Source organism: Porites lutea, chromosome 9 (assembly GCF_958299795.1).
Source record: "Porites lutea chromosome 9, jaPorLute2.1, whole genome shotgun sequence".
Lineage (NCBI taxonomy): Eukaryota > Metazoa > Cnidaria > Anthozoa > Scleractinia > Poritidae > Porites > Porites lutea.
Genome location: NC_133209.1, coordinates 9,984,335 through 10,012,224, shown reverse-complemented (window position 1 = coordinate 10,012,224; position 27,890 = coordinate 9,984,335). Strand labels below are relative to the sequence as shown.

General features: G+C 38.8%; 4 protein-coding genes across 4 annotated transcripts in view; 3 read left to right on the top strand and 1 right to left on the bottom strand.

The window, feature by feature from the left end:
• Nucleotides 1–387: 387 nt before the first annotated feature.
• On the top strand, nt 388–4,487 carry LOC140947497 (uncharacterized). The gene is made up of 5 exons (XM_073396609.1): nt 388–489; nt 941–1,312; nt 1,902–1,958; nt 2,822–2,927; nt 3,736–4,487. The coding sequence occupies exons 1-5, from the start codon at nt 429–431 to the stop codon at nt 3,755–3,757; spliced, it is 618 nt and encodes a 205-aa protein (XP_073252710.1). The 5' UTR covers nt 388–428; the 3' UTR covers nt 3,758–4,487.
• LOC140947494 (protein amalgam-like) lies at nt 4,435–9,822 on the bottom strand. Its single transcript, XM_073396604.1, has 4 exons — nt 9,619–9,822; nt 7,754–8,140; nt 6,150–6,422; nt 4,435–5,327 (listed from the first exon to the last, which is right to left on the bottom strand). Exons 1-4 carry the CDS (start codon nt 9,656–9,658, stop codon nt 5,134–5,136), a joined length of 894 nt encoding a protein of 297 aa, XP_073252705.1. The 5' UTR covers nt 9,659–9,822; the 3' UTR covers nt 4,435–5,133.
• Nucleotides 9,823–15,370: 5,548 nt separating this feature from the next.
• LOC140948869 (uncharacterized) lies at nt 15,371–18,599 on the top strand. The gene is made up of 3 exons (XM_073398137.1): nt 15,371–15,770; nt 17,192–17,458; nt 18,082–18,599. The coding sequence occupies exons 1-3, from the start codon at nt 15,371–15,373 to the stop codon at nt 18,522–18,524; spliced, it is 1,110 nt and encodes a 369-aa protein (XP_073254238.1). The 3' UTR covers nt 18,525–18,599.
• Nucleotides 18,600–22,095: 3,496 nt separating this feature from the next.
• Nucleotides 22,096–27,890, top strand: part of LOC140947499 (proto-oncogene tyrosine-protein kinase receptor Ret-like) — a 12,422-nt gene continuing 6,627 nt past the window's right edge. Inside the window, exons 1-5 of the mRNA XM_073396611.1 lie at nt 22,096–22,914; nt 23,506–23,646; nt 26,515–26,705; nt 27,373–27,495; nt 27,715–27,785. Of these exons, the coding sequence (XP_073252712.1) occupies nt 22,239–22,914; nt 23,506–23,646; nt 26,515–26,705; nt 27,373–27,495; nt 27,715–27,785 (1,202 nt within the window). The 5' untranslated portion in view covers nt 22,096–22,238. The remainder of the gene's footprint in view (nt 22,915–23,505; nt 23,647–26,514; nt 26,706–27,372; nt 27,496–27,714; nt 27,786–27,890) is intronic.

Here is a 27,890-nt window from a genome sequence, read left to right as displayed (position 1 = left end):
ATTGTTGAAATTATCGGTCAATTTACACTACAATCAAGTCATTAATTTGTTTTGATTTCGTTCAAGACAAAAGGTTTTGTTTCCAGCTTTCCGAGAAGAATGGGAAGTATAAAATCGTCACACTAAGTGAGACTAAGAGAGTAGGACCTGATTTTATGCTGCTACCTTGAACTTGCTGACAAAAAGGTTGGTTTCAGTAAAATAGTTTAAATCCTCTTCAGCTTGTGGTGTACCTACTGAAATATTCGAAATTCCTATTTGATTGTTTAAAACAAGGAACTTCATTTTCTATTTGTTAATCCGGGATCTGCTCCATGCCAGATCTCTCCACTTTCGCTCAAGAAGTTTGGTAATGAGTGACAGTCACACCCCAGTGCTTAGAGCTTATTACGGCACAATAAAATACTGTTTGTTACCTTTTAACAGCCATGTTATCTTTGGAAGCGTTTTCCTTCGCTTTGGTTTGGCTTTTATCACTGTTTCTTACGGGTGAGTAGTCTTTTATGGTGAGTAGTCTTTTATGCATAGTTGAGTGACGGAACTTTCTGGTGCAATTACTAAGAGTAAGGGCCACGTTTCACCAAACAACGTATTTAAACGGACGTGCGACCCTTTAGTTTCTGTCGTATGACTCGTGACTTTTCACTAGAACACTTTTTGAGGAAAGCGTGCCGAAATGTTTGTTGTCCTGGACAAGGAAATGTTTTGCAAATATTATATTCCTGTCCAGTTTTTTATTAAGCGTTCTGGTTGCAATTGGGTCAAGGGAAGTTTATTATAGACGGTGGTTTAGTTTGCTGGAGGCCAGCTATTCGCATATATTATGGACTGCAAGGAAATTCTAGATCCTGATACGCATCCCTTTAGTTCCAGAGGAACAAAACAGGTTCGAATGGGCCAAAATAAAGCTCTAATAATCACTTCAAGTCGTTTTGTACAGGTGACGCTTGCAACATTACACAAATTACGGTCCATGTTAGTGAAGATGCAGAGCTGCTCTTCTGTCGATCACGGAATGATAGCAGTGAAAATTTTCGAGGTTATCGGGTATGGAAAAATGAAGATAGCAATATTTTCATTACTTTGTCAAGTGCAAATGGCAATGGAAATTGCACCGAAAACGTCATGCTGAAGGCGTTTTGCACCGCGAGGACAGTGTTCTCGTCGTACAACCAAACGCATTTATTACTTAAAATCAAGAATACCATTCATAGCGATGGAGGGCTGTATGGAGTTGGCACTGTATTCGAGAACCTAAGCGGCAATCACTTGGAAGTGACGAAATTGTCCGTTATAGAACTTAAATTAGATGGTAAGTAAAACATTTACTCAGATGAGCTACTTAAATTAGGTCGGTTTGTTCTAAAACATGTAAACTATATTTTTAAAGTGCTAGTTAGTCCCCGACTTCTGCATACAAAATAAAGTCGATCTGAGAATTTCTCCTTAGTTTGTTTTGGGATCATATAATTTGGCAACAATTTATAGCAAGAAACTGAAGAAAGAATCGCCACATGCAAGGTAATCCAGATTCCGGAATCAGTGAAATTTTGTATGTGGAACGTGGAATCCTGGACTCTGGAGTCCGGAATTCAGTTTGAGGACTTCGGAATCCCGCTAACGATTGCAATCTGGAATCCAGGTTTCTGCTAACAAGGAATCCGGAATTAAGTACTGAGAATCCCAAATCCACAGTGTGGAATCCAGAATCCAGGACTGTCTTAGATAAGGTACCTTAGATTGGTCAATTAAAAAAAAGAAATAAGAAACAAAAACCGGTCTCGAGCTCGTCCAGACACAAGAATGCTGGTTAAGTTAAACTAACGTTAGTTTCCTGCTGAAAATATAAACAAACACTAAAAGCTATATCCTTATTTTTTTTTTCACTTTTTCCTCCTCAGGAATGTCAACTGTTCCTACGTCTTTAATGTCAACCAGAGATTTCGATCAAACAATTGGTAGGAAATTTTCCTCGTGCACGGTTTTAGTGGCGTCTCTAATCATCTAGCTATTGTCATGCTGTATATTGCACTGGAACCGTCTTGTCACAATTTTTTGATAAATGTTATGTACGTCACTGTAACCATTGTCAGAGACGCCAGTAACGTACAGTTTTTTTAGTTGAAGTTGTTGGTGTAGAGGTTCTGCTGGTTATCGTAGTTAGAGTATGGTTAGTGTATCGCCTAAGCATATCTTTAAGTAGCTTGTATATAGTAAATCTCAAGATCTTTGGATCTTGAGAAAACGTTGGACGAGTATAAACACCCGAAAGTGCAGTTCACAGCTTTCTGCGCCTTTTTCGTGTTTTTGAAGACGAAACTCTTCCTAAAATGCTACTAACTGCTACAAAAGTACCGAACGTACATTTCACGGATCCAAAAGGCCGTAAGTTTGTTTTAAACAAAAAAAGAAATTTTCTTTTGATCACAAACTAAAACAAAAAGTAGCACTAAACACAGAAACTTAACCTTACTGACAGCAACCACTCCAACTAAAGCAACCAACAGCACCAACCACGCCACGTTATTTTCCTGGCTCCTCCAACTGCTGGATTATTGGAGATAACCTAATATAGTATTAAATTATCATTTTCTTAAGTGGATCATTTTTGGCCTGATTGATTAAGTTGATTCAAAACACGGTAGTTGTTTTCGTAGTTTAAGTCAGGATTGTCAGATTTAATCGTTTCTTCCAGCCCAAAAACGGACACCTAGAATTGTTCCCTACCAAGCTTTATCGACCCTCTATGATGGAAGTTAAAAGTCGGTTCCAATGGTGTCTGAAGTGATATAGTTTTAGTTAATCTCTGGTTTCTTTTCAGGTTCAAACACAGTCACTTCTCCAGTACCTACCTCTGCGGGTGCCATACGGGCCTTGCCAATGACAATTAATATAATTTTTGCATATCGTCTACTATTTGACATAGTGTAAGCAGTACTAGTAATATAGAATATTAATAGTTTTAGTTCATAGCAGATTTAGTGGTTTTCAAACTGATTTGTACAGAAATAGATGAAAAGAAATGGACTAGAAGAGTATTCGATAAGCTCTGGCTTGATGTAGCCCTTCCCTAGAGTCTTTCTTTTGTTAATCACGTCGTTCTGATGACAACTAGTTGTTTTGTCTTTGTTTGGCATTTATTTCCAAAAACAACAAGGTCTGTATCGGGACTAAGGCAGTGTATATTTTTAAGGTTTTATTCCATGTTTTGACCAGCGATTTCCAAGTATTGCATGGACTAGGATTCCTGTCTATCAATTAAACTTTGCTTCTTGCTCATACGTTGCTGCATCCTCGGAGACCCAGGGGCAGATAGTGGGGGCGAGAGAAAGTCTAAACGGGCGGGAAAATATGGCACGAAGAAAAGTAAAGAACAACGAGAAGAGCCCCTGGGGACAATGTCTTACCAGACCAGTTCCAAACGGTCGCCGCCGTTCTGACTTCTGATTGGTGCCAGAAAACTTTTGTGTTTTTCTGCCCAATCAGAAGACAGAAAGGGGGCTAGCGTTTGGAACTGGTCTGGTAAGACATTGTCCCCAGGGGCTCTTCTCGCCGTTCTTTACTTTTCTTCGTGCCATATTTGTCCGCCCGTTTAGACTTTCCCTCACCCTCACTATCTGCCCCTGGGTCTCCGAGGATGACGTTACTGTTGCATTTTCAAGTTATGCAACCATGAAGTTCTTTTGTAAACTTTCAAGCAATGGTATTTAATATACGTATTTTTTCTCTTTTCAGGGATAGTTTGAAGAACTTTTAATCTGGTTCCCATGTTTTCCAAACTGCGATTGTGTGGAAGGGTACAAATGGAGGTTCATCGAGTAGTTTCTAGGTCTGGGAAAGCTTGAACATAAAAAAGATAATATCTGCCCCTCTGTAAGGTAATCCAAGACAGTCTTTGATTCTGGAATCCACGCTATGGATGGATTACAGGATTCCTTGGATCTCAGATTCTGGATTTTCTTATATATGGGGCGAGGGGCTCAATTACTGGTGACAACTTTGTTAAAGAGGGTTGAATTAAGGAATTGAATAAAAAAAATGCAAAAAAGATTGATTGATGTGTAAAAAATACAGTTCAATCATTTGATACGTCACTTGAATTTTTTTTTCCAAAAATCGCAAATACTTGACAAATTGAATGGCAGGAGTCAAGCAAACACTTGTTTTCTTTTCCTGTCTTTATAAAGCAGGAATCACTTAATACCTCTCCTAGACCTTAAAATTTTTGAATCTATGATGTTTTAGAAAAGAAAAAAACTTTTCTTAAATAGTTAGATCCGCACTTTTCGTAAGCTTTTGGAAACTTTGCCCTCATATTTTAGGCCATTTTTTTCTCATGGTTTTCGATGTGACAATGTTGTGAAAAGTTCCCACTGGTGCCGTAAGTTGCTGTTATTGGGAAAAAGTCCTAAGCAATGCAAACAGAGTCAGTCATGGGGACATCATATTTTTGATTTCTGATGATTAAATATATTTGTTAGAAATTCTTTCCGTTTGTTTGCTTGCGTTTACTTCTTGATGTGAAAACTACACATTAGCCTAATGATCGGTCATCATTGTCATTGTCGTCTTCTTCATCATCAATAACATCATTACCAGCATAAATCATCTTAATAATCACCATCATCATCACCATTATCCTCACTACAAGTAGCATCTTGATCAGTTATCATAGAGACCATTATAATGAACAACTTCAATTCAAGGTAAATATGAGCAATTAAATGTAATTAAAAACTGAAACGTGTCTGCTTTCAGGGAGCTTCATGATTATTTTTCTGTCTTGCTTTATTTTTGGAATTAAAAAGTTTCTTTTGATCTGTTATCTACGTGAAAGTTTTTTTTCACACAAACTTGATGTATACTAGTGTCTTGTCGAGGTTGTTGTTTCTTGCCCATATTACGCGCGCACCGTCAGGTCAGCTTCAACTGCGTTGTTCCATTGAAGAGAGTAAATTCAAGTGGTGTTCATTGGTTTATACCCTGTCAATAACCTCAAAATGAAAAAGGTTCTTTTTTATCAATTTCGATTCGATATCGGGTAAAAAAGAAAGGAGGAAAAAAGCAGCGGTAGTACGGCATACGCTGATTGGAACAAGCCCGGCGGCTTTAGATAAGGGTGGGAGAAGTGGTCTATAATTTAACACCGAGTTGTTCTGTATCTCTCTGCAAAGAGTAAGGAATGTCTTTTCTTAGGCGTCTGCGCCTGCGATAAAAAGTCACCGCCAATGCTATCGATGCAAGTATTAACGTTGAGCCTGTCAATATCACAATCAATATCCACGCATGACTGTTATCTTGGGAAAGTGTTGCGCCAGAGGCTGAATCTGAAACCAGAAAAAGAAGTAAGTGTCTACAGTAAACCTCACTGAAATACTTATCTTTGGTGGGCCCTACTTTATCTAGAGTTTTTACCAACTCATTTATCAAAAAAGGGCCCTACGCATCGTTTTGCCGAACTGTCACTATGACGACGCCCTAATTCAATCTGGCATCACTGCCCTTTCCCAGATAAGGGAGGACGCTTGCACTAATTTTATCAAGCGTGACTGCCTGTCGTCTCCGGTACTCAAGCCATTAATTCCTTGTGTGTCAATTGACAGGCCATACTGCCTCCGTTCAGGCGAACGTGTTCCGGTGCGCCTTGTCCTTAAGACAAAGCGATTCGCAAATTTCTGCACCATTAAGTTTCAAGGCCAGTTGTAATCCTGTGCTTTGTTATTTTTTCTCTAATATGTAGTGCTTTTAATCATATTTACATAATTATCTATTTGATTGTTTTTGTATTGTATTGTATTCTGTTAGTGTCACTGACCTTCCTTGTTAATTCAGTCTTTAGGCTGCGAGAGGGATATCAATAAACTATTATTATTATTATTATTATTATTATCGCTCTCCAAAAAAAAATAAAATAAAATTTTAAAAAAAAAAGAAACATCAGAATCAGCTTAATAGCATGTCTTACTCAAGCTAACGAATACACTGACGATTCAGTTAGTCTAGATGTTAACTTCATAAGAGGACCTGGGCCGTACAGCTAGAAGCAGCAGACAAAAATAAAAATAAAAAAAGGAAAAAGCCGATAATGTCCGTGTTATGATCCATGTATGTGACTACAGTATACAGTCCTGGTCACGAGAGCTCCCCACCTGTTGCTTGTGTTGGGTTGTTTCCATCCTCAACTCTAACAAAAATTTTCATGCTGTCTTTCCCTGCAGGACTGTAAGCTTTGCATAGGTACAGCCCACTGTCTTTTTTGTTCACTCGGCTTACGACTAAGGTATGATTTCTAAAAACTCTTCCAGATCGTGACCACGAGATCTGCGGACGAGGAAGTCCAGTCGCCCTGCAGTTCAATACCAGTTCGTCTCCAGCCCTCAGGGAAATGTTTCTTTCCAGGGAACTGACAACTTTTGGTGGATCTACCAGTTTTTAAATGTGCGATAAACATTATCAAAGAAAAGTTAGCTCCACTAATCTCATAAACGAGTACACTATGTCCATCAGGCTGGCACGTTCACCTACTCAAGTAGATTAAGGCCTGGGTCTAAGTCATTTATGGTTTTTATTCCAAAAACTATTGTTAAAGACATCTACGAGGAATGATAGATAATAAACTTTAAAAAAACTGGAAAAAAAGAAATTCAAATTATTTGGTCACGTAACCGACCACGCCCTCTATTGCTCAAAAATTGTGACCAACTATTCCCATCACTTGCCAAAAGAGTAGCTCCAGTTTCTCTGTATCAAAACATTGACCCTACAAAGTGTCTACGAAATCAGCTTGGAATGCTTCGGAGCGTTACAATAGGCCATTTGCACGATGGCGTCATTTTACTACTACGACCAGAATCCTTCAGGGTATTGCTTTCTTGTGCAACTTAAGGTTTTTGTTAAATAAACCTCACTGGGACTACCAAATTTAAATATGAAAGGAAAAACGAAATGAATTCCCGTCTTAGTAGTAAATGACGTCATTGTGTAAATGGCCCATTGGCAGGTGCAATTGACCACTACAGAAAATACCATAACATACCATACTGCTCTTTGTGTGTCACCCAAAAAATTTGCGTAAGCATTGTTTTCAGTTTCTCTTGGGGCCATTTTAACTCCCAAGAGAAACTGAAAACAATGCTTATGCAAAATTTTGGGGTGACAAACAAAGAGCATTATGGTATGTTATGGTATTTTCTGTAGTGGTCAATTGGCGTTCATTGTCTAACGCAAGTCCTCCGCTGAATAGAATATTCGTCAGGGGAAAGACGTTTATTGACCTCGTCTCATTCCTATCGCTTTTACTAGAAGACTGTTAGTAGCTAGCTTTTTGGACCTACAAAAGGTCAACGGGTTGCTCTTTATCTGATGGGAAAATACTTTTCATTACACCATCCCCCTTTAAAAATTGTGAGAAATCTGTTAAGACCCAGGCCTTAATCTACTTGAGTACGTCGTACTGTCAGCTTTTTGAATAACCTTTTTGTCAGCTAAAGGGCACTTTCATCAGCTCAACGTTAAGATGGATGACGCTGTACAGAATATGACAAACTTTGCATCAACTAAAAGGATTGTTCTCACAAAAGTTTGTACAACTAAAAGAATCCCTGCCTACCTAAATAAGTCGTGAAATAAAAGATGAAATTTCCAACTGCACTGAAAGAACTAATATGCTTTTTATGCTCAGTGTAAGTGAATTTCCATACTTTTTATTTTTAATAATGTGATATTATTTATGATCAAATTAATATGATATTACCCTCTAAGCGAAGCGCCACGACATCTTTTAACGGATTCCGTGCCAAGCCAAGCTCAATGTGGAGACCATAATCATTCTCATCTCCTGCGCTTAGATTATGAAGCGTGAATGCGACCCGCAGAACAGACCTGTTGAATGTGCAGCTTACTTTGTTCCCGTAGTTTTGCCGAGTCAATACTTTCCCATATTTGCCGATAACCATGAGTTTTGTCTTCAGATACCCGGGCGCTTTCCAGAACCCGAAAGCCACATCTTCCACGCTCTCGATCCAAGTCCTTCCGGGGAGGAGTTTGAAAGTCCAGGCAAATGTTATGTTTTCTTGCTTTTTTCCAATCACGGGATGACTCGGTCCTGAAACAATCCTCGGACGCTGTTGCTGGTGTGATACTGGCCAGTTAAAAAGAATTTAACGACGGCTCAATAATCAGCTTAGTTTGTTACATGCAATTGGACAAGCCGCACTCGGTTGAAGTGTTAATGCAGGTTACTTTCGCTCGTTCATGAGTTAGAGACCAGCGCCAAAAATTTTATTGCATTCGGTGTAAAAAGGCCGCAGAATATTCATTTCAACCTACTCAGGCCATCCTTTTTTTCCCTCGTTTAGCGTCGTCTCACCGACCCAAATTTTTGGCGTTTTCAAAAAAAAAAAGCAAAAGTAACGACTTAGTTAAAACATTTTTTAATTAAAATAATTCTTTTAATCTGAAAGATGAGCATAGTAACAGCATAGAGAAACAGGAACAAAAACAGGAACATTTTTTACAGTATATTGTGTATTTTGTTAATCCAAAGATGTAAATGTTAGCTTTTAACGTCGTCCTGGGGTATCAGGGCATCCTATTCCAAGACTTCTTGTGAAATTTTTTTTTCAGTTTTTTTTTCAGTTTTTTTTTTTTTTAATCCGATCGACCGACCAACCCAATATCAGGGACAGCATTCGACGCTAAACGGAAAAAAAAGAAAGTGATGGCCTTACGGCCCGTATCCAGATTCCCGCAATCCAAGATTTCTGATTTTCCCAACTTCTTAACCTTGGCCAGTTTTAATACAATGTGTCGCTAATAATAGTTTTCCCAGAAAAATGGGAAGTACTTAAAGGGTGTACAAACAAATGCTGCCTTATGACCCTGAGACGAAAACAAAAGGTTCACAATCCCTCGATTTGACGCTTGTGATCGTTGATATGGTTTTTAATTTATGCTGACGACACCTGCATGCAAACGAAAAATTCTGAGAAAAATCTTGTTTACCGCAAAATATTCCTAGAATTCGTTGAGTGTAAAATTTTATGTTATTGAAAAGTTGTTAAGCAAGAAGAACTTTTCTGCGATTCTGTGATAGCTCGATGAAATATAAATAATGTAATGGGTAATTTCTTTAATTTGTTAAAATTAAATACAGTTTTCTTTGCCAACTTGCCGATTGAATCTAACCTACACGACTTCGATCACAGGCAGCCAAGCGACAGCTGACGCGGAAGATGTACGTCAGGTTATCTGTCTCTTGAATACCACGTTAAATTGCAAGCGAAAACCGATGTCGCAGTGTCATCGTTTTGTTTGATTCAGCTCGCTTTGAGTGCAGTCGGTTTTCTCTTTTATTTTTTATTATCATAACGAGAATCCTGAATTTCAGGATACCATGTAACCATAACATCAAAGGAAGTATACTTTTTGTCGTTTTGTTTTATAGTTAACGAAATACATGCATAAATTAGTATTCTGGGCTGCCGCTTACTCGACGCTCTATCCCCGATAGTCATACGCGACCAGTTTAGCCGTTAAGACTATTCTCCCCCAAACGACCCAGTATCAAAACAGGACATAAAAAACACCGATTGATATTAAAAATTTTGTTTAACTTACCTGCAATGCAAAGGTTCAGAATGATATAAAGTAGTAGCATCGTGGATGTGTTCGTTGAAGATTTTTTTTTTGACGCGGAAGCTATCTTGTGAGAAATTTATAAGTTTGCCTTTCGCAGCTAGATTATAAACACATCATTAATAAAATGTCCCACCTCAGAGAAAATATTATATTGCTCTTTCAGTTAAGTTCACTTGATGTGCAGCAGTACTTTTTTAAGTTCTTATGGCATCGTTTTCTAAGAATAGTTAGTTCTCGAAAACAAAAAAAACCAGAGCAAAACAAAACAGAGCCCGACATTTCCTAGAAAAAGCCTAAAAACATGTTTATTTAATTCATTATATTAAGTTACCCGCCACACCAATAACCAATCAACGCACGAGCTAAGGGGAATTAAGGGGACCAATAGGAGTCGCCGGTTGTTAACCCGTTCTTACCCGGAAATTTGTGATTATTCCGTTTGCGTTTAACTTTACTTTTCCAGGAATTCATGATATCATAGACGTTATCCCGTGTTTTTTATTTCATTTTCAAAAAGTTCACGGAAAAACCCAGTCTGAAAGTACGTCAGCAATACGACTTTAAATTTTAGGGTCGTTTCAATGGAAAATTTATGGGAGTGTTTATAAAAAAAGGTACAGCCGAGTCTTCTCGTGACGTCGTCGAAATTTACCAAACGCAAATTACAGTCCTAAGTTATTTCTTCAAACCTGGCTTTGATTCCACTTTCAGGCTTTCGCAACATTTTTCCGCTAAAAATACTGATTTCATTTAAGTAAATGATAATCGCGATTCCCGAACGGAATTTACTAGGTCTGACTTTGCTTATAATTATCATTTGCTAAAAATCGTAAACAGGCCACAGTATTTTAATAGTCTATGGACGGTAAGCAATTCCTGTTTCACTTTCCTGCGGAAGCTGCCCATTTTCATCCCCGCGGTGGGATTGCGATAACAGCCTTTTTAAAATCATCCCTTTTAAAATGCTGAATTTGGGAATACCCATACAATATCCAAGAAAGTCAGTGATATAGCTCTTGTTATCTTCTTCTTACTGATATGTAGATAAGAAATACAAGCCAAGTTTTACACTTCCGGCAGTCGTTTTCGCTCGAACAGGAGATTGTTAGTCTCCTTCTCAGCCGCTGATTGAATTAAAAATATTGCTAAACTGAAATGCGTACGTTCAAAATGACACAAAGTAACATCATTGTGGCTGAATGGAAATTTTATAAGGCTAAAGCTGCCTTTTCATAAGTTTGCAAAGTCTTTGTGATATGCTGTGAGCAGTGGCGACAATAGTATTCATGAGTATTGTTCAATAGGCCAGTTTGCACTATGACATCATTTTAATACTACGACCAGAATCCTTCAAGGTTTTGCTTTCTTGTGCAAATTAGGGCGTTTGTTATTCAAACCTCACTGGGATTACAAAATTTAAATATGAAAGGAAAAACAAAAAGGTATTACTGTAGTAGTTACAGTAGTAAAATAACGCCATCGTGCAAATGGCCTATTATTGAAGCCGTCCTTCTCATGTGCACCAGAACTTTTGAAATATTTGTATGTCAGAAAAACAGAAGAGTTCTGTGAAATGTTCCGCAAACGAAAATAAACTCTTACTGGCCTTTGAGTGGCTTTTCCGAGAAAACCTCCCATTCAAAACCACTTTTTGTATTCATGAGGTGTCTGGAGGGGCTTCGGTCGATGGAATCTAATGGCAACCCAAAAGTTCATTTTCCTAGCTGGTGTAGCTTAGGGTTCTAGTTGGATGAGTAAAAAAAAGAACCCTGGCCATTTACAAGAAAAGTGCTCGATCGTTCGAAAGCCCTTCTCATCGAAGGGAGAATCAAAATACCAATGTCTTTTACGGCATTTTCGCGCTATATATGACCGTTGGTGAATACCGCCAGTTATCTTTGTCTTACCCGTCCCCTTGTTAACAATCTTCTGTGCTCCTTCAAAAGCAAACCTGATATGGAAATACGGTGCAAATCTGCCAAGGATGTTTTAGTCGGCCTTTATTTTCTTCTTGCAATGGAGAGAATGTTTACGTCAGGTAAGAACTTGACTCAAAAACTAGACCCCTGTTTTACCAAGGGATGTTTTCTTAATTTGGGAATCACTGCATGAGTTTCCGATGACTAAATTTCCAATATTTCGACTTTAGTCGTCCATTTTGCAGGTTTTATCTCTCGGTTATTTATATACATTTAGCTGTGAGAAGACAAAAAGGCCTTAAAATAACAATCAAGCAAGACGTTTTGACAGGAAGGAAGCTACTCCCATTTTGTCTTTTTTAATGTAACTGCATGTGCACTGATTTGAACTTAATGGACGTATTTATCATATCAACGTAGCGGAAGAAATTTAATACATGAATTTCAACGTTTGTTAAGATAATAATTACGTCAATAACTGAATCCCTCGTTAATTGCCTCTTATCTCCAAACTCTTTTCCACTTTACTTAGTAAGAGACCATTATCATCAACTATTTCCTGTTTTTCTTTTTATTGATCCGTGATCGATCTTATCCCCCGTAATGGGAGAGGCCGTACGTAGAAACACAGTTGTCAGAGTTCTTTTGCGTTGTTATTATCATCATCACAAACACCCACACCTGACCAAAACCACCATCACCATCACCACCACCACCACCATCATCATCATCATCATCATCATTCTTATCATCATAACACTTTTCTTATCGGGATTGAGACGACAATATTTTTATTTAACGCATTTATTCGGCTATAAGCCAAGCTAAAGTTATGTGAAATTTGAGCCCTAGACGAGGGTCTCGGCTTAAAGCTAAGAGTTTCCGTCAAAAAATCTTTTTCAAATCATTTAAACTTTACTAAATGGGCATGTATTTACTTAAGCCGAGCAAAGTGCAGCAAAAGATCGAACCGACCGCTTAACTACGAAACTGAATTTTAAAACGAACCGAACAACAACCAGAACAACTAAAGCGGTGGACTAAAAATGTTAAATAAATTAGAACGTTGCCATAGTCGTTACTCTACAAGCCATACAACTAGACAAATTTTAAAAAACGTTTGTGGAATATGATATTCGACCCATACGCTAACAAGAGCACCGATTATTTCGAGATTGGTTTTCTGTTGTTGGGTGGGTTGATCTCTTTTGACCTCACTTTTTCCTAGAAACTAGCCAGGCGTAAAATTCTTGGAAACTGATATGAAATCGTAACAAACTTCTTAAGAGTTGCAACCTGTCCTTATCGTGGATTTCTAGCTCCAGTTCTGTGAAATCTGAAGATAACGGTTTCGGTAGTTCCCCTTCTCGAGATTAGCGTATCCGCGTCTCTTAGACTGCATCAATCGTTCGTGGGAAGACGCGACGTTCAATCTCTACAAAGATTCCATTCCGCGTTTGTACTTCAATTCAAAGTTATGCAGCCTTATTTACTCCATACCTAAAGGAGTTTCGTCAATGGCACTCATCACCTTTAGACGAAACATTTGTCGAATAACTGCTAATTGAAAACTAAATAACGTTTGACAATGGGATTCTGGCATAGTTTCACCATAATTGCTTTTCTTGAACTAAGTGGTCGTCACTCAGCGATATCAGGTAGGTCTTGACACAATGAAACTTTGTTGTAGGTCTTTATGTGCCTTAGGGCAATTGCCCTTTCACTTTTTTCAAATCTGCAGCTAGAAGCTTATAGATTTCCTCAAATATATTGTTCTAGCAGACTAGTCATATTTTTGCCTTCACCCATGAGGTAGAAGTATATTCTTTTTTACTTGTCTAGTCAGAAAATACGTCAGGTTTGGGAGTAATATCCATATCTCACCAACAATTTAGTGTGCTGATCACTTTCATAGCTCCCTTATTATGACTAACACGGCAGCCTTTTTGGTTTCTATTCATTGTAAATCACTTGGTCAAGTTCTCTGGTCACCTGACCACTCACTTAGAGAGTTTCCTTTTTCTTCTTGTATCTTTAAGGCGAATTAAGAAAAGTGCGGGGCATGTGTTAACACTGACTTCCGCGAAAGGTCAATTCAGGCATTTTCAAAAAAGGAGAGGCAAACGGTCTGAAACGAAGGAATGAACATTGAACTGTTTCTATTTCTATATTTGTTGTATAATCAGTTACCCGTATATTATTCTCTCTTGTATTAACTAGTAATAGTTGACACTATAGCTGCCCCCGCTCTGTATATTGTCGGTCAATAGTATTCTTGCTCGTTGTGTAGCTCTTTGAAATATACCTGTTCGTAACGAAGATTTTCACACATATTGCATACAATGGGTGAGATAAATACAGGAAACGCAAGTTTCAGTTCGACTACACAACTTTGATAAAAACATTCTCAGTTTCGAGAATAGTTTATTCTAAAAAAAAAAGAAAAGATTTAATTAGAAGTTGAATTTTTCGCTATTTCTCTTTCACTTTTTGCATTCAGTTCATGTTATCTGCGCGAAAGTAAGCCTTAGAAATTAAAAGGACGTTTGATCAATTCACGCTCTCGCATTCTATTCAGCTGTCTAGTCTTATTTTAAACTTTGTAGCGGAAGGACGGCAGGGAATAAGTCAGCACAGAAATTTGACTGTCGGCGAATTTCTGTAATCGTCCATCGTTCTGCTAGTGATAAGCTAGCCGTTGTTCACTCGTCTTGCTTGTTTGGGGCTGAGTCTTATTCTGGTCAAAGAGAGAGAAAGAGTGTCTGGCAAGGTTTCCAATCAAAGATTTGTGAACTCGTGTCTGGCAAACTCTCCAAGTGTTTATATATACACAGTTATACGAACCTTATAAGTTCATCTGCGCTTAACGAGTGTCTTTTGGTCCATAACTTTCAAAACAACAGCTCCGCGGAATGTCACTGATAACACGTAACGCGAAAGATTATCCAAGTATGACTGCACAGTTAATGTCACAAAATCTAAGCAAGCGGTCCCTTCGGGATTTTTTGTCATCCTAACCATTTCGTACTTGCGGGCGCAAACAACAGAAACGTCATCATTACCTACCGATTCCTCGCGGCCCCTGTTCAAGCAAATCGAGATTTTTTCTGGCATAATGACTGTATATTTCAGCTGTAAGTACTTTCCTATATATACGCTCGAGTTACTAAAGTGCCTCCTCGGGATTGCCTTCTGGGCGAAATCCCTTCGGGGGCAATAAATGTAGTTAATCATTAACCACTTATATTTATTTTAAATTCAAATATTAGGAGCCGTTAAAAGGTATTTTCTCTCAGTAAAGCTCTGGCCTTGAGGAAGGCTAATTTTGTTAGCCGAAATATTGGCCTATAATAAATCAGCCTTTTGCCGTAGTGCCAGCCCTGCATATCAGTTTTGTTTTATTTTACACTTTAAGTGACGTCTGGCTACAGTATCTCTTCGATTAGAGATCCGGCAAGAGGAACCAGTCAGTTATATTTACGCGTTGCGTGGACCTCTGCTTTCAAACAGTTTTTCTTAATTTTGTTTGCAATCTGTCGGTAGTTTTATTTGGAGTTTATCTTGGGCTTAAACCATATTTTTTCAGTGTTTAAAACCACTTTGCTTCTTTTGAACGAACCAGAAATCTAGTCAAGTTGAACGAGGCCGAGTATTTATACTTCAAGGTGGTTCATGCCTTTGAAACCGAGAGTCCTGTGTCACTGGGGCCCCTTGGTTCGTGCGCGCCAGCTGTCACATATCCGATAGGCTACCAGAAAATGGATGTACCTTGTGATCAATACAAGCTACTAACCCAATCAGAACCATGCACCATGTTAATCTATGGTATTTTATCAACAGGAGATCGACAGAGAATGATTTCTACTCCAGATAAGCCGACCAAGGTCTTTATTGGCGATAACGTTTCATTGCTTTGGCGGTACTATAAACCTTCACATCTAACTCTCTTTGAGGTCGTCTTTGGTTACTGGAAAAGTCCTGGTTACTTGCATCCAAAGCTTATAGCAGTCGATTCAAAGGGGTTCATAAGTGTAAGAGCAGGTTACGAGACAGCGGTGAGTTGGGATGGAAATCTGACATCTTCCCTGGCAGTTTTTGTTTTATATAATGTTCAGCCGGCCGACGGAAATGTGGATTTTGGTATACAAGTTGAGTTTGGACTCGCGGACAATCCATTGAAAGACATAGTCCAACTTCTAGTCGTGGCAAAACGTAGGTAGAAGCATGTGGCTATTTATATATATATTTTTTCGTTATTGTTAACTCCCCATAAAATATAGATGAATTGAAATATGAGCGATGAATTCATGATACCATGCTTTTTATGTCGACTCCCTTATATATCAACTACTTGGACTCCTCGAATTTCTGATCTGTTCCGACGATTTTGCAATTGGGGTAAAGAAACGATTTAAAACTAAACTATAAGAAAATTCTTTTGGCGTCTTCAGTATAGTTCCCACATTTATTCGTACGTATACCTTCCCATTTGGTGGCGACGCACAGTTAAGCATGTTTTCCCACCCTGCTTACCTCACACAATTGCCTCACATTATTATATGAGGCATCGCATTCTTTTAACTTGGTTGCCTGCTCGTTCATCTTTTTAGCTTCTAAGCGATCTGGGATTCATGAAAATCCTTCACCAACTTTTCTCTCTTTGACTTAACATGTAGACCACCGCAGTGCGGTTTCATTGCAAAGGCGTGGGCATCATAAGATAATTTTTAAGCTGAACTGACTCAGAGGAGTTCCATAAAGCATACAACTATTTGCATTTTATTGATTGAAGTTGTGCCTACAACACAGAAGGTCTGTATCCAAAGTATGCCTGTCGCTAAAGTTTTGTGTCCTGTTGCTTTAATTATTCAACGTGGATAAGAGTCCATCCCACCTTTGGTCCATCCTATATTTCCTATCATTGTTAGCTGTTAATGGGACACGGAATGGCATTGATTAGGCCACATTTCTAAAGCAGTAGACGTTGACATTTTTATAAGTCGTGCTGCTAATGTCGAGCGAAGCTGAGCAAGAAAATGTAACTGACGCCCGGGAAAGGGGACATCCATCTTGGCGCCATGATTTCTTAATACAGCTGCGAACGCCCTTGAAAAATCTTCGATACATTAGATTATAGTATAACTTCAGCTTTCTGTTTAAAGGGAAATATCTTTAGATCAGGGGTCACTTTCCATTCAACAAAAATTCGTGTTTGAAATTTCGGAAATTCGACATGCGCAATGGAACGATACATTCCGGTTGCACAGGCCCGACCCAGGCCACCGTGCGTTTGGTTATTGTAATTATATTGTAAGCAGAATACAGAAGAGCAGTTCTGTGGACAACAATTATGTCAAATGAAAAGGGAAATTTCATTCCGACCGACCACCTGAAATATTAATGACCGGAAAGGTCAAATTTGACTACTTTCAAAGGTGGTCCCAGATACTCCGGTGGGACTGAACCAAAACGGGTCCGTCTTATTTGCCATTTCTAATGAAATTTGCGGAATTTTGAGCTGAATGGAAAGTGCCTCCAGTTGACAGCGAGAATCAGCGGTTTAACCAAGAGTATGATTCTAGTAGTAAAAAGTTGAAAGTTGATCCATTCTCTTGCCATGAATTTGTTTCTAGCCATTGCAGATTTGCCACGAATCACCGACATCACCACACCACCGATCCTTAAAACGGGAGAAAATATAAACCTTAGTTGTATAGCCAGCGGCTTATCTCTTCTCAATGTCACGTGGCACAGAGGACGAAATGTCGTCAGCAACCATGGTAACGGTACTTCCACTGTGGTGATCAGGCTACTTAATATCACTCAAGAAGACTGGGGCGAGTACACTTGTGTCACCCAAAATGAAGCCGGAGAAGACAGAAGAAATGTTTTTCTCAGAAGTTAGTAGTTAGCCTAGTAAAGCTGTGAGACTGAAAAATCCTGTCATAATGAATAGCGATCGGCATGTAAGCGGCCTTTTTCATAATATCGTTTTGGATAACCTAAGCAATACTGAATGGAAAACAAGAGACTCGATTTCCTTTCTGTAATTGATAAAATCAATGAGCTTTTCAGCAGAATTCCGTGGTGCGACAAAGAAAAACCGTTTTAAGATCACGATTAACAATATTTCAATTTGTTTTTTGAAGCACTGATCGCAAAATGCTTAATGTGAATGCTAAACATGGAGAATATGGTTTGTCAGCTGGGATTTCAAAATCATGCTATCATGCAGTTAAGATCTTAAGGGATGGAAATTCTTACGATGGTAAAATTACGAGTCAGTACTAATTTCTAGTAGAATTAACAACAAGTTGCTCGGAAAACAATTACACAACTTGAAAAACTAAGCCTTCATATTTTCATTCTTAATCTGAAGAAAAAATACCTCCCCACAAAGCCAGTGAATTACGTATGTTTTCATGGTTGCAAATACACCCATGGTTTTGTTCTGATGTATTGCAAGAGTGGTCCCTTAAATAGGTATTTCTACATCATAACATTTTCTTCTCTCTATCTTAAGTTCTCCCTGCAAGCCCGACGATTCTTAACACAAACACAAAAGTCGTGAATTCTAGTTGGACTCTTCGGTGGTCAGCGGTTTACAGTGAGGGACGCTTGGTGACGACCTATACAGCTTGGCACCGAGTGTTGCACATGACAAAGGTGGCAGACAAGGATATGACTCACAAGGAATCCTGGTTACGAAAAAATGTTTCTGGTTTTATGTACCACATAGAACTTGCTGCCTATAAACGTTACATGTTCGCAGTAACAGCTTGGAACGAATGGGGCGAAAGCGAATTACAAAGTAGCAAAACATTGATAATATCTACAAATTTTGCGGATGTAACCAATCGGAGAACCAAGACAACAGCGAAGTCACTTCACACAAGTACGATAAGTTCATCAGTTACAAGAAATAAAAAAATATATTCGGAAAAATTTGCCTGCTCTATGACATGAATAATTTACCAGTAACCGGAGACCTATTTTAAAAGTGCATAGGATTCTAGGATTGCCAAACAACATTACAAGTTGCTGCGGAAAGATTGAAGTGTATGCCGTTTGAAATGGCTGTGGCCTAAATAAAGTTGAATGTTAAGAGGACCACTAAAAATACAATTGTATCATATCATTGTAAATTGAACCAAGCGGCCACCTCCATCAAACGACCAGGCCCGCCCCCTTTTGGCCATCCCGGTTGGAGTTCCAAATTGTCGTCATCTCGTGTTAGCGGCTACCAAGTGTTACTTTGCCCAGCTAAACAATAAAGGGAAATACGTATACACTCTGACATAGAAGGTGACCACTGATCAAAGACCCGTTATTTAACGTTTCAATTACAGAGAACTTACCACCTTTTTGGGTTATTAAGTTTGCGCTAACGTTTATGGTATTGTTCGTGTAGTTGGGAAGCCTCATTAAAACCTTTTGGGGAGAACTCGTTCGTAACAATATTGTAGTTTTGTTCAGTACTAATTTACATGTGAGAGCTGTCTCTTCTTGGGTGAAAGCCATTACTATACAAGCTTCTATAAAAGTGTTTCTTTTAGAATAAACTGGCGTTTCTCTTGAACAGTATGCTATACGGCCAACCTCCGTTTAGTTGCGTTACCGGCCTTCACCTCAAGGTTTAAATCCAGCAACGAGCTGTGACCAATACTGCTTTTAATAACTACATCACCAGTATACCGTAAATCCTCTGTTAAGCCCCCTGGGGGGAGGCTTATTTTTTTCAAGCACTTTTGAGGGGGAGCTTAATAGAGAGGGGGGGGGCTTAAAAGAGAGAAGGGGCTTATTTAATTTAGCGAAACGCATCACCTGTAGCAAAAATACCGTGGTATAAGACAGAGTAGACTTACGCGTTGTACAATTAAAGTCACTGTCAAAAGTATTTAATTCACTTGTGGGAGCCTAAAAGTAACAAAAACAAAATTCTTATTCGTCAAAAATGTTTTTTCGGCCTCGTGTTCTTCGGTAATTTTTATTAACAAACCATAACTGATCAGTCCACATTAATCGTTAATTTTTTTGTGAAGAATAAGGACTGGGGAAGGGGGATGGGGGATTAATAGAGAGGGGGGCTTATTAACTTTCCTCCTCTGAGAAGGGGGGGCTTATTAGAGGAAGGGGGCTTAATAGAGGATTTACGGTAGTTTGGTTTACTTTTCCTTGCGGGGAGAAGTCGTTTTGATATCATCTGTTTTTTCTCTAACAGAGGCTGCAACAGGGATGTCACCAACGTACAGGGCTAACATGAAAGATGAGGAGATGAATTACAATGTCACCCTCGTAAGCATTATGATTGCCATTGCTTTATCTTCCTTGCTTCTAGGAGGAATCTACTGTTTACGCAGAAAATCTGTTTGTAGAAAGGAAAAAGAAGAACGTAAGTCAACTAAATTTTTTACAGTTCATGTCATCCTTGTTCTTTCAAAAAATAACTCATTTATTGCATGATGTCCATAGTAATCTCTGTCCTGATATAAGAATCCCGAGTCCAGGTTCCACTGACAAGAAATCGGGAATTCACAGCGTGGAGCCACAATTCTAGACTGTCTATATACTGGCTATGAATACCTAACATGGGGCGAAAGATACCTTACAGTCCTTCCATGGGGCGAATCAGCTAACATTTCATTGCTCAATTTGTTGCTCAGTACATTGCTACTAGCGAACAGGCTTGATGAAATGTAATTATGTATATGTGGTACGTAAATATCTCCACGTACACAAACAAGGACATTTTGAGCATAGATTCTAACATTGATTCTTTCTTTTCCAATTTAACAGGTCATCAAGAAATCAGAGCGTATGTATTTTATATTTTGAAGAAAACGTTTATCCGTCATTCGTCTTTCATCGTGGGGTTGTGGATTCAATTCATTTAAAAAATAGATTTTACTTGGACGGAAACAGAAAAATTTTGACATTATTTTTTTGCTTAGAAAAGGAGTAAGTGACAGTCTACAGACTTCAATGTGTGTGTGTCTACTGGGAGATTTTGAAAAAGCGTTATTTATCTACTGTGTTATCAGCTGTGAGCGAGCGCATTACCATGTAGTGCATGGGCTTTTTCAAAGCACCGCGATCTAAAAACGTAATTTTGCTATCGTCATTTCAGTAGTGTTAATCCAACGTCTTTATTCCCATAGGTGCACTAAGAAATCTTGAAATGCTAACTTAAAAAAAAAACGTAGAACAGTGACTAGTTGCTTCGAATTGGCAAATTTGTAACTGGGGAACCCAAACTCTGCTTTCTGTAAAATATCTGTTCGAAGAAGCAAATTAAATCAGATAGCTTGAAATTTTCCGTAAGTGACATGGTGGAAGGCTACGATTTCTGAAGTCCAGTTTTTCACATTTCACTGCCTAGGTGTAGCTATATTTCGAAGAAAAAGGAAACCTAATACTTTAGGATTGGAAATTTGATGGATTATTAAAGGAATCAGTAATATTTTAACCTTTGTGAAACTTGGAATTGAATCTAAAGTTCTGGGAAAATAATACTGAAGCCATTGTAATTTCGAAAAGACTCACGTTGCCCTAGGACTGAACCGAACAGATACAAACTTTATAGCGCCACTTTGAATGCAAAACTCTATTCCGGCTATTTGGTCATTTTCAGCCAAGCTGAGGGCCCTGTCAATCGTAAATAGATGACTTCGAAACGAATACTCGAAAGTGAAAAATTGTAATCTATACTATCTGTTTTATGCCGCAAGAAAAAATATCTTTATTTTTTTTTTCAGAATAACAAGATTGTCCCTTACATCCCAAGAGAATAGATCCTCTGATTTGGTGAGATCCCTTTTTTCATTTCTCACGGCACTTTTCTTCTTTTAGATAAAAGTATTTTAAAAAAGCCGTTAATTTTGTAGAGATTGCTTAGCAGCGTTTCAGTATTAATGTATTCAGAAGGTTTTTCGCGAGAGGGTTAACCAGTCCTGCCACTTAAAAAAATTCGGGGTCGTTTTAGTTTCCACCCTCTACCACTGCCAACACTGAATGGTTTTCGTCCTCTTTTTTTAATTTACTACTTTTAGATCGGAAAAAATGATAAGATGATCATGTTTCAGTTTATTAGGGCCCAACTTTATTCCCCCAGTCTCGTCGGTTTGCTTTCATAAATATTTTTATGAATATAGGAATTTAATAGGGATAAACGACAGTCAAAACCTGCTTTACGGACACCTCATTATTACGGACAGTTTGCTTTGCCCGTGGGAAAGAAAGTCCTTATATTTTCTGTAACTTCAACACGCTTAATGCGGACACTTTCCATTGCTCCCTCAGTGTCCGTATTTATTTAACGGGGTTTTTACTTATTTGTTGCAGGTTCAAGGAAATGATATGAATGAAAGACACTCGGTGACGTCATTAGAATTGCCAGTAGGTAACTTAGAATCGAACAGGGCTTCAGAACAATTGTCAGCAACAGTGACAGAAAGTCAAGTCGGAGAGAACTGTGAACAAAGAAGCGCTGGCAGAGTTTTTGCACTGACATCGTTCCATCCAGAATCAAACGATCTCACTCGAGCAGTTACTTCAAATCAGGTGTCCAGTGCTGTGAAAACAACTGAAAATCGCCGTGTTATCAAAGGAATAAGGGATAGTCAGGCTCTTATTACTGGGTATATCAACCCTGCTAATCCTGAAAGGGACAACCAAGTTGTCATGGAAACTAGTAAGAGAACAGGTACAGTAATGGACGGAAGCATTCAAGAGATCAATCAGGAAACGAGAGCAGTCAAGGAGTCAGAAACCTTTCGGAGAAATCAATTTGAAACTGGTGTATGCCATCAAAATTCAAATTCTGAGAATTACCTTCAACCAGTGGACAGTGAAAATTTGCAACTGAGGGCTCAAACCAGTCGCTGCACTTACGATAGAAAAGCCCATACCTTCCAATCTAGGCCTCGGCTAGAACCAAGGTTGAAGATTATCGGTAAAAGTGTCACTGAAAGCTTCCAACATAAGGATTCATTATTAACTCTGCCACCGTTAAATACGCGATGTACAGATACACGAACTAGAATGGCTGAGGGATCAAATTGTACAAGCCCTCGGACGATAGCTTTTCACGGAGCCACCGGCTATCAGAATGATCAATGTCTAAAGTCTTTCTACCAGAACACAGCGGGGAAAACTGGCTCTACATTGAAGCCGCATAGCAAAGTTGAATCCCCATACACGCCAGTGCTTTTTAACACCAACTGGGAGGTTTCATGCAATCATTTGACATTATTTGAAAGAATTGGTCGTGGGTCGTTTGGCCAAGTGTGGAAGGGTGCGGCGTGGGAAGTAAATGGTGCCAAAAGCTGGTCCGTGGTGGCCGTTAAAATGCTTAAAGGTGAGTGAGACCCCTGTCAATGGCTAATCTACACGTTTTAGAGCACCGGTTAGTACCCGCTGGTTATAGATGTGATTCCAACAACAACAACAAAATACAAAAAAAACAAAACAGATACCAGGGTTAGTCCAACTTAAATTGGATACATCAAACTGGAAACTTCAATATCCTAAGCTAAGACGCTAAATTTCTCTACCATTAGAATAATAGAACGAATTTTTCACTTCAATCCTTGTAAATGCTACCCTCAATTTCTTAGAAAACAGCCGAAAGAGTCTGAGGAAGGAGCGAAGAATTTCCATTCTGATGACTCGACATCAGGATAGTGCTTCTGATTGGTTCAAAATTTTCTTCATCCAATCAGAGGCACGAGTCATCAGTATGGAATTCTGCGCTCTTTCCTCGGATGTCATTTCATCAAAAGGGGAAAATGGCGGTGGTATCGTCGCGGAATGTCAACTTTGTTTTCAAATTTTTCTGATTTTAATACCCTTACAAGGCACGCCCTTCAAAGTAGCAACAGTAAGAGTTCATGGGCCAAACAAGCCCGCAAACCATTTCACACAAATGAAAATTATATTTGAATTGTAGAAAAATCTTCCAAGTCCGATCTCAAGGACCTTTTGTCTGAATTGGACTTGTTGAAGAAGCTTAAACCTCATCCTAACGTCATACGATTGCTGGGATGTGTGACCAAAGATGTGGTGCGATGCCGGGGAAAGATGGAGTTCAGTAAGTTCATGCTTAAAAAAAGATAGAGTTAATACTGAAAAGTAGTATTCTGTTGTAAAAGGTATAATCATTTTTTCCTCTAAGTTCAACGCTGTTAATATTCGTGAGCAATATTCGTGTAACCTCTTCCGCTGCAAGATTTAAATCGTTTAGCAAAGGTAAAGCCAAAGTAAATATCATACTAGGGTATCTAAAAGATATTAATGCCGCAGAACTGCATTCTGTTAATACTGACATTAATTAGGCAGTCATCCATCTGCTTGCGTGAGACTTAAAAGAAAATGACATTGAATGTCCTATGATTTACATGTTGGAATGTAATAATTACTATCAGTATATACGAGAAAGAACTGGTGGGAAGGTTGTCTAGAAAATGATCAAATGGTTTTCAACTCTGGTTTTCCCACAGTAAATTGTAGAAAATGATAGAAATTCGGATTGTTTATCCACATATTAATTTTAATATACGGTGTACTAGCTTTTCTCTTGAAACACGATACTTTTCTTGCTGTTTATGCACTTTATTAAATAACAGTTACTTAGGCATATATATGTATAGAAAACAACAACAAAAAAAAAAAGAAAGAAAGAAGGAAAAAAGAAAAGGAACCGAGTAAGACTCGATCCGCATTAACCGAGCTATTAACAGTAGTAAAAAAAAAACAAAACAAAAAAAACGATGCAAACGCATTCCATGGCAATGAATGAATGAAAGAACACAATTAGGCTTTACAAAACGCCGAAACGAGTCCTCGTCTGCAAAGTAGGACGCAAAACATATGTTTGGTTATCTCGATTTCCGCTGTTATTTTGAAGCTAATGGTCAAAATCACATCCATTTTCGGCTCATACAGGTACCTAAGAATAGCATGGCATGACATTGTCTCACTTTCACGTCATCTTCTAGCAAGTATCCCCCGTGCTGTCAGTAAGTTAGAAGAGCAAATGCTCATCATCTCGTCAAGTTTAACGCCTGGACGAGTCAAAGGCTCTTGAAATCCAATCCCAAGTTAACCATCGTACTCATCTGAAAGACTCCTGCGTGTCTTAAATTTGGTAAGATCTCTAACCGTGCTTTGACACAAAGAAAACTCTGAGCCTGAACAGCGAACTCGAACTTCCTCGTGTTTTTATTAAAGTTTTTCGTGGCGCAATGCATTCTGGTAAAAAGTGGCGCGGTGCACTCTGGCTAAATGCAATGCATTGTGGTAAAAATCGATGAATTCGAGAATTCGTCCCATATATTTCTCTTAAATCCTGATTACGTTGCTGCTCGCTCCCTACAGTCGCTTTGCAGCAACTAGATTTCATGACCAGAACAGGACTTCTGAGTGAAGAGAATTTTTTTACTTTCTTGGGTTTCAAACATTATTGCACGCTCAAATGTACTTTTTTAAAACTATTGGCAAAGAATTTTTAGCCTAGAATGCTTTCGATAGCATTGTTAAGTTAAAGAGATATTTTTTTTAAAAAAAGCGGCTATTTTCCTTGAGCTCCCGATAACTTGAACTTTTTCCAATTTCAAATGAAGGTTCGAGTTATCGGGAGTGAGTCGACTGTACATCTTACAAAGAAATTGAAATATGATAATAAATGCTAGCCTAATTGATAAGAATTCTGAACATACATGTAGATAGCAATTTGCTATTTACATTTATAAGCTTGCGGTTATCTCAGAGATAATAATTGCAGTTTTGCGCTTGATTAAGGCCCCTTCCACAGGTATCTGGATATTTTTGAATCCGCAAATCATCCTAGCCTTGCGGATTCAAAAATTTCCACGTTCATACGTAGCGTATTTAAATCGAGTTTGCCCGGCCACACGTATCCGGATTCACTTTCAGTCGACGTCACCCAGCTAATTTGTAAAGCTAGCGCTATGTTTGGCTCATGGGAAGTTTTCTCTTCATTCTTCTTCAATAACTGTATCGCTGACAAAGTTGTCCCTCAAGCTCTACTTTGCTAGTTTAACTTTCGTCCGACGTGGAAAGAAGCCTCAGAATGTCGAGCAGCCGTTTGGCATCGTAATCATAGCTAGGTTTAACTGCACACACGTTATAAGACTTTAAACCGAAGTCCAAGAAGCCAGAGGCGACAACATTGCGCTCCGCACCATCTTGAACACAGTGGAAATTCTCCTTTGAGACACCTTCATTAAGCGACACAAACTCTGGTCCCGGAAAAACGTTCACATGATCTTTGCATTTGTAACCTCTATTAATTGAAGGGTCACCTCTTTTCAGAAAAAAGGGACACTTTTTCTGGGTTCCGAAACTCGGGTTTAACCTTTATTCAGGGGACACCTTAGCGTTCAAACTAGAGTGATTGACCTCAAAAATCGCTGATAAATTTAAGTATTCACTGGTCACAACGGCTACAGATTTCAAGATAAATGAACTATCTCACTTGAAATCGGTGTACTGCACTTGTGGGAATTCAACACACAACAATGCAGAGATAAGTTAATCGTGATTTTTTTTATTATTATGCAGCTACTTGAAATATTAATGACTTCAGCAGATTCCAAGGCAGAATAAAAGAAATATATTTTATTTGTCTGTTAATTATTAAGAAAAACCCCAGCCCAACCTCTATTCAGGGAACACTTGCCTTGGTCCTGAGGGTGTCCGCTGGATAGAGGTTCTACCGTATTCACGGTAAAGAGCTGGGCTCGATTTTGTTACGTCACTGGATAAAAAATATCCTGATTTAGTGTCCACACGATTCCGGATTCATAGCGTATTAAAAAATTTCCACTTTGGAGAGCGGATTCAAAAAGTTGCGGATTCGTATGGTGAGTTGCGGATTTAAAAAATATCCGGATACGTGTGGACTAGGCATAAGTTTCTTCCCATTTTTTTTTTTAAGGACCACCTCTTGTTATCCTGGAATTTGTTCCTCATGGCGATCTTCTTGGATATTTAAGAAAAAGTAATGGAGAAAATGATGATTTCTATGATTTAAGAAGCAAGGAGGTGCCATCAAAGATACCAGAACGACAACTTTACCAATTCTCAGCTGATGTCGCCCGTGGAATGGAATTTATCTCGGCGCACCAGGTTTGCTGATCTCCATGAATGCTTTGCCTTTTCGCTGTTTCCAGAGATATAGATATGGATTGCTTGTGTAGAGACAAGAAAGATTACGGGAACGTTAAGCAAAAGCATTAAATTTGTCTTGACGAAGCTAGAGAAGTTAGTTACAGCGCATGCCTTGGGAGGCGTAGGCTCAGTGCTCTTGTTGTCGCCAACTTAAATCTGAAAACAGGGGAGTCGGATTGGTTAGATTCCCCCACAAAATATTCATCGATGCGGATACCCAAAAAAATTAGGTACTCGTGCGCCCAATAAAAACGCTGGCAAGTATACAGTTCAGCGAAGAAGGAACTATATAGTACAGTTTGAGCTCTACTTGAGCTGGCGTTTAAGAAAAACAATCAATCCATCTTTGCAGCTTAGAAGGATTTTCGTGGCGAGTGCTTTTCGTGATTTTCGACACCTCCGTTTAAACGCACAACGAAACGATACAAACAAAAGCCCAGGCATAAGAGAATGAAAATATGTTTCGTTACACAGTTTGTTATGGCTCGTGATTCCGACCTTTTGCCCGCAATTTTAAGCTTAGATGACGCAAACATAAGGAAAAGCACAATGCTTGCGTCATAAGAAATTTGTAAGCAAACTTTTTTTATGTAATGATTAAGTACATTATTATTTCTGGTCGTAGCTTATCCACAGAGATCTGGCAGCTCGAAACATCTTAGTTGGTGAAGGGCTGCGCTGTAAGATTACCGACTTTGGCATGGCAAGGGACCTGGGCCGAGAGGAAATCTACGTTAGAAGATCCAATGTAAGTACGTATATATAACAAAGACCGCTGTCCTTTATGCCAAATCGAAAATAAATTTCCTGCCGGCTACGATTAATTTAAGATTGCCTGTTTGATAGCCAAGCGCACATCGTAAGCCGTACCTTAACTGCGCTGTGATTCACAGCTGTCAATTCTATTTCGCAACAGACAATGCCCCCAAACGATTCCTGAATTCAAGGTTCTGCGTTTTATTGACAGGGTCTGATGCCTGTGAAATGGATGGCAGTTGAGTCACTAATAAATCAAGTTTATACTACAGAAAGTGATGTGTAAGTAAAATGAAAGTACAAAAGTTAGGCATGCATTCGACATGCGTGCATTATTTGTTTCTTAAATCAATATTTGTCTCCATGAGAACGCTTAAGCTGTTGCTT